The 19699-nt window shown below is 37.8% G+C and overlaps 1 protein-coding gene across 1 annotated transcript; it reads left to right on the forward strand.

Annotated features, from left to right (window-relative positions):
• Window positions 1–2170: 2170 nt before the first annotated feature.
• LOC110852030 (forkhead box protein B2) lies at window positions 2171–7514 on the forward strand. Its single transcript, XM_022099993.2, has 6 exons — window positions 2171–3020; window positions 3305–3424; window positions 3676–3720; window positions 5005–5026; window positions 5103–5146; window positions 5261–7514. The coding sequence occupies exons 1-6, from the start codon at window positions 2989–2991 to the stop codon at window positions 6858–6860; spliced, it is 1863 nt and encodes a 620-aa protein (XP_021955685.1). The 5' UTR covers window positions 2171–2988; the 3' UTR covers window positions 6861–7514.
• Window positions 7515–19699: the final 12185 nt, after the last annotated feature.

Genomic DNA, 19699 nt, shown 5'->3' on the forward strand with positions numbered 1-19699 from the left:
CAGTGTTATTATGTCATGTCAAATTGAATAACCCGTTTTCCGAATGTAAGAGACCTCGCACAATACCTACAAATCTGATTGAGCATGGGGGTCTGGAAAGTCTAAGTGTCTTTTATGGCATTGAAATATTCTGCATCCTTCACGATCACAAGTCAATTCAGTTCACGTCACAAATGTGAATTTTTGGCTGTCTGTTTTTAAACCTTCATAAACCTATAGCAGATAAATAAATAAAATCAGCTCGACGTAAAACACTGTGTGCTTAAGGTGAGCTGGATCATCATTTTTTGAGATCCGATCCGTCCAAATTCATTTCACCCAAAAAAATATTTCAGACCTAAGCCATCCAAATCCAGTTGGATTGTGCCATGAATTATCGGCCAGCTCACCTCTACTGTGTACGAGGAAGATATGCAACGCGTAAACCGGAAAATAAGAACAAGTTACGGGGTAAAACCGTTGAAAATTCGTTCTACTGAAAGCGGCATAAAATGTGTATGATGGGGCGTAGATATGAGAAAACAATCGAATCGAAACCTTTGTTTAGACAAAATCTATTGCTCCCTCTGAAGCGCGTGGGATGTGTCATAACTAAAAATTACACAGAACTTCGTGTTCCCCACTTTAAATAAATTCGCCAGAACTAAATTTTCGACATTGTTACTTTTGACCCCGTCCTCGCGGTTGCAGGGTCTGTTAAGGTCGAAATGTCTGTGTTTTCTGAAATCCTCGTCCCAAAGAACGTCTAATCGTCAAAACTAAAATTTCGACATTTTTGAGCCTCCCCTGTATGATCCATGATCCCTGTTAAGTTATCGCTACCAAAATGTAACGTGTTGGCCATAAGTCGAGAAATAAAGTGGTAATTGAAATGTCGAAGCAGAAATCGAGATAACCAAGTTCCGAGAGAAGTAATTTTAGAACTCCGTGAGATGTATCCAATGCAGTTTAGCGCATATCTTTAAGTAGCTGAACCTTAATATAGGAATAATAGGAAAAGTTTATTACGATTCAAATCTATCAATTTAGTGAAAGTTATTGAATGCATATGAATAAAGTATACGGACAAAGTAAATTACTGTTTAAATAGTTAAGACAATGTCCGCATACTTCTTGTATTTAATTTGTAGATAACAATAAGATGACCAGCATGTACAAATGTTGTGCAATAATACTTGAAAATAATGAATGGAAACAATAAAATGTCTCGATGGATAATCCGATCCTAATCAACCATGTTTCCTGCAACTTGTAACTCTAGCAGAATCGAACATACAAAAACTTTCTCCTATATCCACCAATAACCAAGGTCAATGAAATGAGCAAATTAATAAACGATTTAATAATCCCAAAGGTGATTATCATGTTAATATCATGTTCCTATATCAATCAGAAGTATATATTTACATTATGTATGTACATACGTAGATAATAACTCTACCACTCTCACAACTTTATTGTTCAGCAGTTATGTACATATGTGTAAAAATAATGTAGTCATTCCGGCATTAAAATTGAATTATTCCTTCCTCTCTCATTTGTCCCGTGAAATTGCTTTGACGAAGAGCGAGATCGAGTAAATGCGTTACTTTGAATCACAGGGAAAGGTACATTACTTCAAGAACATGCATGATTATCTAGCAAGATTACATAGCAATCAAACACTGCCGGAGTAGCAATAAGAGGACAGACTCTCGTTGTAAATAATATTATGCTTTTTGTTGAGAAGCCGAGCTCAACAGAATTTCGATTCTGTTCGTCCCACCACAAAACTTTCAACATAGTGTTACACTTTTATTTGTGCCCAGTATTTCGAATATTTCGAATATTGGGCCTGGAAAACACACGCAGAAAGCAATCTAATCTGTAAATTAGCCCGTGATGATGTAAGTAAGTAAGGAAGGCAGTTGTGAGTGTGATTGTACTCTTGGTTATGCATTACGTAAAAAGTGGATGAATTTGTACGAGCACAAAAGGTTGAGATAGCGAGAGATCTCAAGAACGTTGGAGCAAGCGCCTCCCCCTTCCCCCGATGGGTGGAGGCTCGTTGGGCCAATAAACTAATATTTAGGTGTGGCTTTGTTTAAGGCGCATGTAGCGGGAGGGGGTGCGCAAGTAAATATTATACTTGGAGTAAAGAAGCACAATAACCAGTTTGCTCAGTGTTGAAGTGATCTCCTCTCCGTGGCGTTCTGGTTTGTTCAACATGATACAATAAAGCTTTGCAAAGCCAATTCTACTACCAACCAACCACGATGAAATCCACATCCCAATCCCCTCTGCTAATCCGTGTATACTCAACATTCACCCTTAAGTAAAGTTAGTTTCTCTCAGAGTCTAACAAGGAAAACAACCTCAGGTCTCTCCGTGTCCGAGCAGGGTACCCTCACTCAACCCTGTGCTTTACCGGAACCAGAGAAAGAAAGCCTAACCCAATATTGGCCAGGGCCACTTTTCGTCAAATCCAAATATTAGCCATTGGGTTCAAAAAAGAATCCTCATTGCCCAACAAGGACTCGCTGGTTCAACAAGTACATAATCATTCGTGATGTGCTAATACAAAGTATTATACATAGATCGACAATTTTAATATAAATACAGTACGTAATAGTACAGAGCGTTCTATTTAAGTGATGTGACCAGTTTTGAGCAAATAAGTGAAATATTCTCCAGCACTGCTCATGACAATAGGATGCACGTATTTCATCCGAGCAGATAAACCAAACTTGAATCCCTTCTTACTAAACGAGAATATTGACTGAAAAACGATCTCAATCTTGACTGACTTGTTGATGGAAAAATAAAACCGAATAATCAGTTCATCTGATAAAATCTGGATAATTGGGAAATGTGAGATGAAAACTGACTGAAGATGAGACTATTTTATCCGGTACGCCAGATACTCACACAAGAACGTTCTTAGTGGTGGATTCAATAAAAGTTTCAGTGACATTTAATTACATTTTACGTACTCCTTCGTTTGCGGAAATGCCTCGGCCATCCAGAGAAAGCTATGGAGAGTAAGTTATGAAGTTAACTTTTGCGTTTTTAAAGGTTGCAGAATTGTATGTAGTAAAGATTGTTTTTTTAATTTAAAGAAGAGTTTTTATCCTATTCATTTGTAATTCGATTATGTGCTTAATGAGCTTTTCGGGCCGGTGAAATGTCCATTCACATTTGTTATCTTTATGAATCGTGCAATTGTCAACCTACCAAAAGTAGTGCATTTCTTATCACATTTTTTGCAAATTTAAGGTGAACATGCATGCAAATTGGTAATTCATGTAACGTTTTCTTCTTACAGTCAAAAGCCAGCCTATTCATACATTTCGCTCACTGCGATGGCAATATGGAGCTCACCGGAAAAAATGCTACCTTTGGCAGACATCTATAAATTCATTATGGATCACTTTCCGTATTATCGGTAAGAATTACTAATTCACCTTTGCCAAAATTATCGTAAATCATATTTTGAACTTCCAAAATAGTAGTTTGCATTGATACGTTTTTACCAAACTATGCTGTACATTATTTGAAAATCTTGACCATGGGTTGCAATTGTTATACACCAATGACAAGATATACAACAGCGATGTACACATTTTTTGGAAATTTAACAACATATTAGTACATATATATAAAGAACTAATCATTTCCTGTCGCTTTCTCTTACAGGAAGAACACACAGCGCTGGCAAAATTCGCTTCGCCACAATTTAAGGTGGGTTTTTAAATACCTCAAATTTGCTATATTTTGCCCTAAATTAGCAATATATGTATGTATGTACCTGCTTCGACGAGACGGTCCTGATATCCATGGCAAGGGACGTCGACCCCTCTCGCCATGTTGCCCCATGCACGCTTTTTTATATATAGTGGGTCGCTTCACTTAATAATTCATAATTCATAATAGTTCATATAATATAGTTCATAATAAAATTCATCTAAAATTTGTACAATAATTATAGATTCATAAAAAATTAATTCATTCATAACAAAATTTGATTCATAAATGGGGGCCGTTTGTAGAAAAGTAGAAAGTAAGAAAGTAGTTGGTGAGTAAGTATGTAATGGGGAAACTTATTGTCGTGGATTTAATATTTTTTTGAATTCATATTTGGATGTTGAAATGTTTATTGGGAATCTGATTTGGCGTGTTGTTCCTGCGTCAATTGGGTCTTCTTGTTCATATTCATCTCTTTCCTCAGAGCATTAGCAGCTCGTTCAAGTGGTGTCACTGCTTTTGGATTGGTCTTTTAAGTTGGTCTCTTTTTTAGTTTCGCCAATTCTGGTTCGGACATTGTAACATTTTAAGGGTATTCTTTTCTTCAGCCCTTGAGTTGCGCCACCTGTGGGTTGATTTAGCCTTTTAGTCAGGGGCTGACCAAATTTGGGGTGAGTTTTGCGATTTTTCTCGTCCCGATAGGTTCGGAGGGCCTCCTTTCTTCATCTCAAAGACTTGGGTCTTTGGCCCCTTTAGTAGCAGCAATTTCTTCTGCTCGTCAAAGTCTGTCCTTATCGTACCTCTTATTCACGGCTCTCTCCAACTCTGTTGTTTGTTGCCCAAATTTGCTTCCACTTTTGTGCCTTTTTGTCCAATAGCTGAACTCTTTAGGGGTAAAGTTTTCTACTTGGTTTATAATTTCCGTATTTTTCTGGCGTTCAATAGTGTAATTATTTGACGAATCTTGCGTAGTGTTGCATGGACAAGGTTAGTGAAGGCGTGATTTATAGTTCCATTCGAAATGCATTTCTTGTGAAAATACATACGCAGAAATGGCTTACTTGACAATGACATTTGGGATTTATATGTCTGATGAGGATGGATAAAGTTGAATAAAGCTGACGTGGTCAGTTGCGACGACATTTTCGGGGGGACCGAGGACCACATTTTATCCCAGAAAGACTGACGATTTTTGACAGCATGTATGCTTGTGTGTTTAAGTGGGTGTGCCTGCACATTCTGATTACACATGTACTAATTAATTATTTTTTTAATTTGCAGTTTCAACGACTGCTTTTTGAAGGTAATAATATCAACAGTAATAATATCTAGCCAACAGTATTAATAATGTACCCTTAAAATAATTTAAAATATAACAGGTCCCACGAAGGCCGGATCGACCTGGCAAAGGAGCTTATTGGACGTAAGTTATTCCCCAATTTCCTAATCATGCACAGATCAAATCCAAAGTTAGGTCTACGGCATTATGTAATAAAAACAATTTCAACGGGTGACTAATCTCAAAATTTCCATATAGCCTTCACCCCAATGCACTCTCCATGTTTGAGAATGGCTCATTTCTCAGAAGACGAAAGCGATTCAAGTTGCCAAAAGTTGACAAAGAATTTCTCCAAAAGACATTGGGCTCTTCATTCCCTTCGTCCTCTCCGGGCCCCATGACCTCAATTACTCCGACACCTTCATCCCCAACTACCACCACAACCCCGCCTGCAACTCACCCAAATAACGGGCTTTCCATGTCCATGTCCCCACCAATTCCGGGTATGATTCCAAACTCTGCTTTCATGTCATCTCAATTTTCCCACATGGGAGGCCACCATCAATTCGGACCCATAGCCTTCGGATCTCACCCCATGTTCCTCAATAGCAACATTTCTGATGCGAGACTCCTGGCTGCAGCCGCAGCAGCAGGTTATCCTCGTGATTTGTATGGACACCATCATGCAATCCACCATCATCCTCACCCACACCAACATCCCAACCACCTCTCCAACGGAATTCAGCAAGGTTTCCATTCAGGGCCGCCGCCAAATATTGTAGGAATGTCCCCAAAAGATTTGGACGACATTCGAGAAGCCACTCGTGCAATCAGATCTCTGAGAGAACAGTCTGGAAAATTACATCGGATCAAACCACTCTCAGAATTGGACCTTTCTCCTCCTCCCCATGTCCTCGTAAAATCATCTCACCCCCACCTCCACTCACCCCCTCCTGCAGTGAACTCGGAGACAATGAAGGTTGCTGGCCAAGACGTGCAACCGAGAGAAAAGTCATCCTCCGCAAACTCACTCCTCACTAACCAACAGAGGGGCAAGCGACGAGGTGGTAATTCCAACAATTTTTCAATTGAAAATCTAATAGCCAAAGATAAGGATAGTACCGACAACAAGAACATCAAGGACAGGAAGGCTGTCATAAGTGGAAAAGACAGCTCTAGCGGGAGTGATAAACTTAATAACAACCATGGTTGTAAGAATGAAAAGTCAGACGATGACGAGGAAGATGAAGACATCGTCATGGATGACGACGAAGAAGAGGAAGGGAGAGTGCCTTCCATCCTCTCAGATTCAATGTCGGATGCTGCAACGGACGATCGACTCATTCATCTCGACAACCTCTCCACAAACGAAAATGACAACGAGAGCAATCATTCTCACAATAGCAGCGAGAGATCACAATCTCACAGTCCTGTCACAATTCCTCGGAAAAACTTGTTAGTCTCACCTTCCCCTTCACTTTCCTCCCCGAGAAATGGTCAGTACAATAACAATGGGCCATCTCCTGGAGTGGTGGCCGTCTCTGCAGGCAACCTCCTCCCATCTTATCCCTTTTACGCCGCAGCGTTCCTCTCCGCACAGTCATTACTTTATAATCAGCAGTACTTTGGGAATGGGACTGGCGCACCCAACCCTGCCCAACATCACCATCACCACCATCATCATCAACAACAATTGCAATTGGCAGCAGCCGCAGCGGCGGCGGCAGCATCTGCGGAAAGTGGGGGTGGTGGTGCAATAAGTCCGTCTTCAGGACATTATCCCGGCCATCCTGGACTTAATATGTCTAACCCTGCCGCTGCCATGTTGTTCTCTGGTAAACATTTGTCAGGATTATAATTTTTTTTTACTTCGAACAAAATGTGAATGATGCCATCAGTATTATACTTAAACGAGTACCAGAGTAGCTGGAGGAGGATAGCAAAAAAATTACCGGTGAAAGCATTTATATTGTCGTTTTTGTTGTAGTAGTGTGCCGTCGTGATAGACTTGATCCTCTCCTATTATTAATTGTAGAATTACCTAATATATAAGCAAGTAACTCTTGTAAACTAAAGATGACAATTACCTAAATTTTTAGCGATCATCGTGTCAGTAAAAGTGTCATGTGCAAATACTAATGTACGAGAGTTGGAAAATAATTAATTCCAATTTTACCCCGACTGATTTAATTTAATATAATAATTTATTACTGCTGCTGCGTAGCTTTTAGAGTGAAAACGCTTACCACCTATTTTTATTTAGTCAACCGCAAACGAAAGATCAGATCTGGACGAGTATTTTAACCAACCGACAGGGACACATGTGTCTGTGATTCACTGCTGTTTTGTTTACATCACAAAGTATGCAATATTATAATGTTCGGTTATATTGTGTTGGACAAGTTGCAAGCATTCATTTACAATCCAAATTATAAACCAAGCAAAAAATTAGAATGTTACACTAAAGTCGATGAATGAATAAAAATAGGTCGATTATTGGTCAGAAATAAAACAAGTGACGTATTTGTATCCTCCTTTATTTCTGACTCTGCATAAGTAACATGATAATGGAAAGCTGGACTTGCATTTGATAGCCGTAACTTTCGCCCACGACAAACTGGGGAGAATTATTTTTACTTTCACGAGAGACATAAATTGGGTTGGATGTTGCGGACATTTTAATTTCCTAATTTTGCTTTGGCAGGATGCACGTACACTCTACATACATATCCCTGAGGTGTACAAAAACAAGGGTTATTTACGTATGAGCTTACCGTGCATACGAGAATAAGGTAACAAAGGTACGATGATGTTCCTACATATAGTTATTTAGTCCCTTTGGTCATGCATGCAGCAACGAAATGGAGATAGCATCCTCCTCCTCCAACACATTTACAAATCACTCGTCTCCACTAATGTAATAACATGAATGAAATATTTTATTGCACGAACAAGTCTTAAATAACACAGAGGAGTGTCATCTGGTACTTGCTCGAGTGATGTGACACAACCACGATGCGACATGACAATCCATAGAAAATATTGTTTTACTGCTAGAAATACATTTACATAAGTGGACGACCAACAACTTGAGCCAACAACTGCCATGAAAATGTGCCGGCATGGTTTTGTTACTTTCCACTTTTTGGGGAACAGGTGCATGAGCCATCCAATGATGACTTGATGACTCTCTCGTGATGTCATGATGTACAAAAGTCTGTCCAAAATTTGATTACTTTTGTTTTAGCTGGAATGACCAGCAGTCGTCGTAACAGTCACATGGGCATAAATGAAACATTTCACTAATTGATTCGGTAAAAGCAAGTGGAGCATTCACCTTAATATTGTCTACCCAATACTATCTCACTGGAGGAGTATAATTGCTAATTGGTGCAATTTAAAGGGTTGACTATTCTCCAATGATTCATACTGCACAGAGCAATACAAAATGCGCTTCTGATTATGAGCACTTCAATTGACTTGACAGTCAACTCCTAGGCAGTGAGATTTCTCTCAATAAATTAATTTGCATGCCTAGAAATTTTTGAAAATGTCAAAAGTATAATTTTATTAGTTATTTTATAGATATTTGTGAGCAAAACGAATTTGTAACAAACGTAAAAATGTAGCGTAAGATTTCAGGGGCAATATAAGACTAGAAAATCTCTTTACTATCCGTGCATATTATTTTCAGTTCCCATGCAGTTTTACACGTTTGTCGTTTGTCGAGTGGCCATCACAGCTTGTGATGAGTTCATAAGCTAAATATATACAAGACTTATGTATATTAGGGTAGCAGATCCATGTCGCAACAACTGATTATTGAGACAATTTGGACACAATGAAATTAGTAACGCAGCGAAAATCTTACTTGCGACGCTAACCCAATAGAAATACCTACATAAATACGCTGAAGAATTATGACATCGCCTGCAATTACTTTGCACGTTAGCCACTCGGTTAACATGCTCCCAAAGTAGTTCTCATCGATTTTGTGGTGTGGAAAGATGATGTGTCCTTCCACCTCCTTCAGTAAATGTTTGCCGTGTTGAGCGTGGGAAATTATTTATTTACTGCCAATCTTTCGGGTCAGCGAAACAAATCAGCGCTTTTTTGACTAGTTAACTTGCTAAAAAAACTATAATAAGATATCAGCACAGATCTTTTTCTTCTGGTTGCACTGATATGCATTAAAAATATTTATGTAAAATAGATTTTCTAGGAAGCATGAAGTCTTTCGTTGAATCGTTGAATATTTCAAGTGCTGGGAATACCTGTGCGGTGCTTTTCTTTTGCGTTTAGTTCTTATTAATGAAGAATATAGATCAACATTAATTTTTTCAATCATCAACTTTCGCACAATGGTTATAATTTGCTAATGAATTATCTGCAGCTACATGTGCACAAGGCCCATTATTAGCTCTGACGAGTTTACACAAAAGTGTAAAAGCAGAGCAAATAATGGTTTTATCAACAGTCAGCTGAACAATTGCCATTGGTCCATTAACTGTGGATAATTAGAGGGCTTCTGAACTCTTCTTAGCCGACAATTTGTAAAACTTCTACTGCAGTGTTTCAGGTGGGAACATGTTTTTCTTGGAGGAACAAGGAGAACATTAATATTTAATTATATGGAATTGATACTCATCTTACCACATTTAGTTGTCGGGATTCCCATAAACATTCGCACAGCCAGCCTCAATCACACTTGGGTTCTGTTTGTGCACATAATAACAAATTGGATTAGCTGAATATTACTTGATCTTGCTGGGGGCATTCACTGCACATAGTAAAAAAAATACTGAATAAAACAGTGGTTGCATGTTCTAATTCTGACATCCGATTTCAATAGTTGGTTTGTGCATCCTCCCAAAAACATTACCAGAATAGTGAATATGGTGGGTGAGTGAGTGGGTTTTTGGCGGAGCTGATGGTATTAATAATCATATCCTTAAAATTTACGACTGCAATTATCTCCCAGTTCTCGAACTAGAATTGAATGCCATGTATATACGTATGCATACATATGTGCATACATATGTACATATGTGTTCCGCAATTGAGAATGCACTGCCAGTTTATGAAAAATTAATTGCCCGTGGATCCATACAGCGAAAGAGAGCAGGTTGCACTGGTTGTACTGTATAATTATGGGTAATAATGTGATACACAATGAATTAATTTTCCTCAATTAGTAAAATTATCTTGTATTATTCTTGCAAAGCATTGATTTCTCGATTTGATTTAATAATATTTAATACGACTGTCGATAATATTTACTGGTTCGTAACGTCGAACACACAGCAAGTGCATTAGTTCATATTTTAATATGGCATTGCTTGATCGAGACTTGTTTCCTTTATCACTTTACCTACATACATAAGCTAATCATCAATCTGCTGATGCACATTAGAACAAATCGATCATTTATTTGCGTGAAAATCCACAAATTTAATGAAACACAGTTCCTCAATACCATTTAAATAAATTCACTCGTTCGGATTTAACAGGGAATTAAACGGTTTCCAATTTAGATTTTTTTTAATAAAGCAAATAATTATTGCCCAATGAACGGAAGAATCCCTGCTGCTCTGAGACCACAGGGCATCAAGTAAGACATGTAAACTGATAAGATGCTGGATATGGATATGCATCAGGTTCGTAAAAGTTTCCTGATCCGTATAAAATAGGACTCTCTCCACCCACCCGACTCTCCCTGCATGTACGTATGTAGATATCTGTATGTGTAGATATGTACGTAAACGATGTCAATTCAGTTCATAAACCTTGCTTTTTCATAGTTAGCTTGAGGAGCACGTTGAAGAAGAGATAGTATGAATTCACTTTATCGCCAAGTCAAGCCCATGCCCACTTTAATAATGAATGCCTCGAATTCTCCGTGAAAATGAGCAGCTAAACAAACTTCGCTGTTGGTGGTCACTTTTTGACTTTGTTCGGTTGCGTGCGTGTTCTCACAAGCATAAAATCCACAAAAGCTCTTCTAAAACAAAGAAAATATGTTCCTCCTGAGAACAAAGTAAAGGGTAAGTGATAGCATAATAAGCAAGCGTTGGTATTCACTGAAGGAGCTGATGCTGCTGGTCTTAAATTTGCGTGGAAGTAAACGAGAGAGAAAAAACGCAATGAGATAACCAAGATATGTAATAATAAAGTGCTGAGTAAATACGAATTAAATGGGATCAAACGAGGAAAAGGTGGACCTCGACTAGTTATCGTCAGTTGAATGTAACTTCAAATGAGGATGCCATTTGTACTGCACATTCGACATCTCGTCGCTGTCATACTAAATACCACTTAAACGTAGATAAGCTAAACGTTTAATTAAATTATAGCTTTACTCTACTTTCAAGCCACAACTATGCATTTAATTTGCACAGGAAAGTTCTAATCTTTTTCATTGACGAGCATTATTTTTGAGGTGTTTCTATTTAATTTCAATTTGTAGCGCATAAAATATGTATTTATTGTTCGTTATGCCGGAACTAAATACGGCGGACATATTCAGGTGGGTATTTTTATTACAGCTCATCAAGATTTATCATTTGTGCCAATGCATTATTACTTAAACGATGCATAAGTTTCAATGTTTGTTAAAGTTGTAAAATCAAAACTCTTAAGAAAACATTCTCGCTAATTTCTCATCGTTACTCATCATCCAATGTCATGCATGACTTATATTTGCATTTGTAGTCATAATTTCAGAATCCGGCAATTAATAAAACGTTAAATTTTGACATCATATCACACAAAAACGCGTATGCAGAAAGGAAATGGAAGTGTCAGGAATGAAATTAAACCATAAAACTAATTCACTTTGATGATATTAACGCGTAATAAATAATCCTTTAAAGATAATAAATAAAAACAAATTAAAATTCACTCGGCACAATTGAGTCGAAAAATCTTCACACACATTTAACACAACCACCGCAGCATGTGGCATGTGTAGGTATTTATTTATGTGCGGAGGTCTTCTGGCGAGTTCAGAGTTTGTATGTTGTAGGTAAATATGCATTTTTACGACAATGCGAATAAATTGCAACCTATTAATTTCTTATAAGTAAATAAATTAACAGAAATGAGAACCACAATTACTTCCTTTTTTGCATCCTCCCTCCCACCCTCTGGCTAGCAGATTGTTATTGCTATATTTTGTGTAATAAACTGAAGCAAAGTTTAAGAAAAAAATTAAATTAAAGTCTGATGGACTGCAAGCACATAAAAATGGTCGGATGGACAAATAAAGTTTAATACAACGACTTATTATATTAAATACTCGAATCAGTGGAATCTTATTCATTCTTCTTCACTTCACCCTTTAATTTAACCCTCCGATGCGTACATTATATACCTACGTGCATATATGTACATATGTACTACCAGTTGATCTAGGCAGAATTCGTATCACAAATTAAAATGGACTTGATGTGTTTAAAATGGGCGAATTGACCCGAGGGAAACAAACTGAGAAAACTAGTCTGACTAATTAGTTTCTTGTGTTGTAAAAATTATTTATTAGTTTGCCAGTTGTAATAAAACAGCTAATAGAAATTCCACTCTGTAATTTTATTTTATGTTGAACTTGTAGGTATTCGCACTCAAGAAAACCACACACTATTGCTAAACCCATATTTATCAGTATTATTATTCGCAAGATAACATGTCATCTCATTTACAATCCAGAAAAACATTGTTTGTACATGTAAACTAATAACCAAACCCAACTGCAACACGCACAGTATGCACATCCTTAAATAACGACGATGCTACCACACTCAACATTATTTATGACCACGAAAAGAATCAAACTCGAATACACATAAGCTCAACGTTTATTTGTTTGTCTTGACTTTGACTTTAAGAAGCATATTTACCACTTGTTTTGTCATCCAAGCGTGAAAGGAAATATAAGTTGACTAGTTTTTAAACATTTACAAACAACAATCTCAACAACCCATGAATATCCACTCTAATAAAGCGTTAGTGTTAAGTCGCTGACTGAGTCCCTGTGGCTCTCAATGCAAGTTGCCCCGTAGAGGAGACAAAGAGGAAAGCGGAGCAAAAACTGCATGCATGAATTTTCTGCATGAGTCTCACTTCGCCTGCACGTGACTTTCGCGTACGTACACTTGCCATCAAACTCAAATTAAATGTTTTAATATATAAACACAGTGTGCAAGTAAATTGAGTGTGCAGTATACATACATACATCACATCACTCATCAATAGTGGTTATCATGATAAGTGATCTTGATAAACACTATTAATTAATTATTTTAGTTTGAGACACTCCACCTGCAACGAGTGGCATATCAATTCGAATGTATTTTTGACGCTAAATCCAACGCCGTTAATGGTTTTGACCTCCGAGGCCCACATGACCTTCCCGTGACCGTGGGGGGTAAATATGGCTTATTCGTGATGTCGCATATCAATTCGAATGTATTTTTGACGCTAAATCCAACGCCGTTAATGGTTTTGACCTCCGAGGCCCGCGTGACCTTGCCGTGACCGTGGTGTCCAAATATGGCGTATTCGTGATGTCGCATATCAATTTGAATATATTTTTGACGCTGAATCCGAATCCGTCAATAGCTTGGCGTTAATTGTAGAAGCTAACGGGGTTTATGGAACTTAACGGGAGCGTGAAGCGTGGGAATTTAAATAGTTAGCTATGCAGTTACTCCCACGCGACGGGAATTTAAGTAATTAGCTATTCAACTACTCCCACAGGGGGAAATCAAATTGTACTGTGACCAGATTAATTAAAATGCAGCATGACTTGGGCAAACCCTCACTCTGATGTATGCATGTGGTATGACAAAGTCTCCAGTGGGAATTATTTAAAGTATAGTATGACGAATTTTTCGCTTTGGGCACACCCCCCACTGGAACCCTAGAACCCGGCCTTGGCCGGGCTATACGCTAGTAAAGTGATAAAGGGTAAATGGAATGAAGTAGTTGTTTTGTAAATGAAATCGACATTTATTAAGTAGCAGAGCGCTACTTAATAAAATCGCTTTGTCTGTCGGTAGGTTAGGTTCCTTGGTCTGTAAATGCCACAACTCCAGAACGCGCTAGAATTTAGAAGCTTACTTTTCGATGCCGATAACCGGCCTAAAAGCTTTTAGCGCATGTAGGTCACGCCCTTCTCTGGGTCGTAGGTCAAAGGTCACAAATATGTCAAATTAGAGTCCTTATTCGAAATATATTGACAAGGGCTTCCAGAAAACATACAGTATCTCAAATTCTGAAGCCTTGTCGACATGTTCTGCTACTTATTTGCATCCGATTATGAATAAAAGCTACCGCGGACTTTTGCCATGCTTGCTTTTGCATAAGGTAATAAAACCCCGGGTGAGCATTTTGTTACTCTCGGAATCCTCAGCCACCAACAAAAACCATGCATGTGTAGAACCAACCAACCACTGGGCACCCGAAATTAAACTGACTTTCTTTTTTGGGGATCGAACAATCCGAAAGTCTAAATCAACGCTTCTGTTTCGAAGTCCCATAGAAAACGTGAAAAGGGATGTGGATGGTCCCTGGAGTCGGCATTTCTTTAATAAAAAATTAACTACCATGCAATAAGCCAAACTATCAGATGCACAAACCAACTACTGAATACTACTGATGTGGTTTTATGCCATTCCAACACTGCTGGATAGCGTTAATGTTGTGAAATTCAGTAGACTCAATCATAGGCTGAAAGTTAAGTTCTGGCTTGTGAATATGCATGCATTTGTACAAGATTACTGCAGTCAAAACAGGTTTGAGCATTTGAGATTTATCTGTAATTTCATGTGTGGTTTTAGCTGCACAAGTAATTGACACGAGCTTGTACATACAAGTTTCAAGGCACTCAAATGATACAAAGGTATGCACTTAATATTTGTCCAGGTCGTTTTTAACCATTTTGCACACACGACAAGGTCTGCATGGTGAACGGCTAATAAAATTACTTTCGCACCTCTAAAGATATCAATTCCAAATAAATTGCAATGAATTGATTAATGCGTGCAAATTTTTTATTTTTGGTTTACATATTTGTATGCACTGCGTATTTTTTAATGCTGCATAAATATGGGTTGTAGCTATATAACGATCCTTATTACACGTCTCAAGCTTCCAATCCAAAATCTAATTCTGTTTTTCTAATATTACAAGTTCCAATTTTACCTTAAATACATGGCTCTTCCCGAAAAATTTATTTGTACATAAATATGCATACAAGCAAAGCAATATGCTAAAGCGTAATTGGCATCTATATTTACGATGCTCGAAGCTTAGAGATAAATTTACCACAACACCAAAGTCAGCAGAAGATTATGATTTGAAACCTTCATGAATAGTTTTCATTTATATTTAGCGCTATATCATGACTCGTAAATAATTTGAAATAGAACGGGCATTTAATTTTCGGAAACATTTGTGAAGCAATTGGATTTAGCTCTTTCTTTAAATGTGACTCAAGTAATCAGGTGAATGAATGAATGGCAGTGCACATGTGTGAGGAAGATGGTCAGAGGGAAGCCGCCTTAAAAAATGGGCACTTGCAGGAAAGTGCTCAAGCGAGCCGAGAGAGGATGTAATAATTTGAGAGGTGCAAAGTAAAAACGGTGAGCAGGCAGGTTTGGGTTGGCGTGGATCTCTATTAGGCGGATGAGATTGGATTTTACAAACTGTCAAAGGCCGGATGAAAAATTGTGGAATGAAATGGTTGGTTGAGTGTGTCGGCACACGTTGGCAAGTAGTGAGGCAAAAACAAGATTGGTCGTTGTATGGCGTTTTGACACTCATTTAAACCTCACTAACCTAATCGCTTGTCAATTCATAATCATCACAATCACCATTATTATACTCTATTGCCATATTATCACACTCATCCTCAACTCCCAGTGAAAAGAGGAGACGTGTATGGACGCAAGTCGGCCTTACGTTACATGAGCATTGAATTTAGAATTAAGAGTGACGACGAAGTAAAATGGGTAGAGATTGAGATGACCAGAGAACTCATAAGTCGAGGATACACCAGGATGAGCACGAATGTGTGTTGGAGTTGGACTGACGATAATAATGTATAAATGAAGAGGTAATCAAATTAAGAAAAAGAAATTAAAGGGATTTACATACAAGTCAAGCTCGGACTTGTCGGTAAGTCTTGATCGCTTTCAGACGTGTATTTATTTATTTGGTATCGGGTTTTAAAAGGAGATGAACAACAGAGAGAATGTACATAATAATAATTGGGTTGGCTAAACAGGAGGAATTTTTCTGAATCTCTTCAACAGTGGAATGCACTTTCGTTTCATATAATAATTTGGGCTGAATAGGATGTGTACCATATTCTTTCCATCCACTGTCCAGGCCAGTTCTAAAATGAGACTCCAGTTTGTCTATGGAAAGCTCATCCGGAGTGTCTGGAGTCCGACTGTCTGACTCTGTAAAGTCCGGTCAAACCAAGCTCTCAATTTACACGAGGACTTCATTTTTTGCAGGCCCAAGCATTTCTACAAGTCAAAATTTCTAATTTATTTCACTGCCTACATAATGCAAATTAGTAGGAGTCGTAGCAGAGTGACTTGTATTGGGAGCTCGAGAACAAATGGAGTGTATCACAGGTGAGTGAGTGAGCAGAGTTAATGAGTTAAGCCAACTACACACATTTCCTCGCACCTGCTTCCTACAATCATCACAAATATTGCCCCTTCGCTCCGGCTATGCTCAAAATGTTGCACCAATTTATCATTTCAGCAACTTCAACTAGCAAAATTTACGTAACATAGCTTTATATATTTGCATGAATTGATTTCCATCATCCATATTTGATGTTCAAGTCTTAATCACCATTTCATTGAGCAGCAACATATGTACAGACTTAATACAGGCTTGCTCGCCACTTGTGCAAGTTTTGTTACAAGAAAAGCATCACTAATCTGGATGAGGAGCATTTTCAATGAACAAACTCCAATAGCACAAAATCAAACATAAGATAATATTCAAGATATTGAGGAGGAAGGTTAGACAAGTTTTTTCCTATTTTAAATTGAGGTTGCTGTTCCATTCTCACCGTTTTACAAAGCTAAAACTGATATTCCGTCTCTCGCCCTCCTAAAAAGCTATACATCACTGATCATCATACATCACAAGACAACGCTTATTTATCTCAAATATGTGTGAAAGGGTAGTGTTGTCTTGTTGCAGAGAACCCTTGAATGTTTTCGGTATCTACGTGTAATAACACGGTATTGGTTTCTTATTGCTGTAAAAGTCGGTATCCAGAGAGTTTCAAAAGGATTAAAGAGTTGAATGTGACGGGTGCTCCGTGAATTTATTGCATAAAAAGATTAATATTAGTATTCTTGAATGCTATGGCTTGTTTGCAGCTTCTATTTGAGGTACAAGGCAAAGTGGTGAGGAATACAATTAAAGCACACCAACGTTACATGCAAAATCATATAAAATTTTGATGACAAATGATGGAAAAAATTTCAAGAAATTTATTTTTTAGTCAAGCGTAAGCAATTTGATTTTAACTTTGTTTGTATAATTAAAATGGTAAAAAACGACGACAGTTGTGTGTAGTAAGAACTTCAGAAGACTGATCCTCAGGTCAGAACTTAAATATTACGGACGGACAGCAGGAAAGGTTGTACGGCGTTGATGCTGCGTCCTCCAAACACATTAACTGAAGCCCAATGCCGGTAATTGTGGAGGTAAACTAAACCATTGTATGAAGTGGAGTTGATTTAGTTAGAAGCTTTCTGCACTGCAGTTTAATAGTTGCCTGCGTTCGTACCTGCCTGTGTGCATAGCATTTACTAAATGGGATTTATTTTACACGGCAAGAGATTAGAATTTGTACAATGGAGATGGCTGTTTACATTTTTTAAGCCCATTTCCTCAACATGAAACGAAGGGATGATTTATGCTCCCCTTTTCGGCTTTCCTTTACCCCTTTTATCCCAATAAAAATGACCACTCCAACTGCTAACTAACTATTTCAAATGAACAACAACAACTCGTTTTTCACGCCCTTATTTAAGGCTTTTCGCTCCAAGCCATATCTTTATGTACATATGCACTTTTCTTCCAGCTAAGACCAATAACACAAAAACCTCATCACTATTAGCCATCGCTGCATCATGATGACCACCATTACCTGAATTGTACTTTGACTAGAAAGTAGTGGACAAATTCAAGTATTTCAGTCCTGTGAATATATGTACATACTTATATGAACGATGCTCTTTTCACGTATTCTCAGAAAATATGAGGTTCTACATTTGATACCAAAATCTGGAAAATATCGTTCACAAACTTGTTTGTTAATAAGGTGTTGCTTGCAGGAACAAGAATTATACAAATTACCACCAATATAACCAGAATAGATAAATACGTATGAATTTATATGAATATTTACTAGATGAGCGCGATATCACACTTTAATTTAGTCATGTTTGCACTGAAATAAAATAAAAGCCGAAACCTACGCAGACTTACTATTCATAGAAATATATGTAGAAAAGGAGGTTTACACGTTTACGATAACTTCACACAACAATAAATAGCAAATAAATAAAAGCGACAAAGACACAATGCTATTTACATCTTCGAAGATATGCCCAAAAATGAAAAAACTAATATTATTATACAATTAGTTCAAGTGGGCCCTCAGAATTCAGTACGGAAGACGGATATTCCAACGGTTCGCCTGCCGCTGGATTTTCAAAGTAAAGTTTCATTCCATTCCGGAATCCGTCAAAATAGTATTCCATGAAGGCTCGAGCAAGGAAGAGGATGGGATGAACAACTTTAGAAATGGGGAAATAATTATAAAAATACGTCATCACACCAGAAATGTCACCAACAAACATACTAAGAAATTGTCTATTAGATTTACTCCTCACCCACACAAATCATCCCAAGAATTGCTTCACGACTATTTTCGTACATCAAGTACTCCATCATGTATCCATACATGGCTAACGGCATTGCAACAAAGTTTATAACCTGCGTCGAGATTTATGACGATTTATGTATACCCTTGATGTTCATACAGATTGTTGCTAATAAAGTCATACAAATTAAGCTGAATTACCAGAATAAAACCAGGAGCACTTATTGTAGATAAATGGGGAATTTGAAACACCCACGTGGCAATTAGATCCCAAGTAATGGTTAATATTGACATTGGAATCATTGCAAAGGCAACATAGATGCAAACCTGAGACATGGAAAGATTACCATTAATCAACTTTGTGCATATAAATTATATGATGTAGCTAATGCAAATTATTGGAAATGTATAGTGTGGTTTAGAACTTGGTGCTTGGGCATGGTGTGGGCAGTGGCAAAGACATCCGCCTTGGCAGCAATCATCTCGATAAAGTACATCCATTTCTTCTTCTTTTTCTCTTCTACTGCTTTTAGTTCTTGCTCAACAAGTTGTGCAATTTCTTCCTCCTCCAATTCCTAATCGTCATCATCATGGTGTGCGTTACATGGTTTAATTCACAATGCAAAATAAATCAAGAGGTGAAAGCATTGCGTTTGCTCACAATTTCCTGGGACGTTTTGTGCAGTCGAATTCTCTCCTCTTTGAAAATGGACTGAGGGTCCGCAGTGAAAGAACTAACGCGTTTCAGTCGATTTGAGTCCTGTGGAGGGCCTTCG

This window comes from Folsomia candida, unplaced genomic scaffold (genome assembly GCF_002217175.1).
Source record: "Folsomia candida strain VU population unplaced genomic scaffold, ASM221717v1 Fcan01_Sc007, whole genome shotgun sequence".
Classification (NCBI taxonomy): Eukaryota; Metazoa; Arthropoda; class Collembola; order Entomobryomorpha; family Isotomidae; genus Folsomia; species Folsomia candida.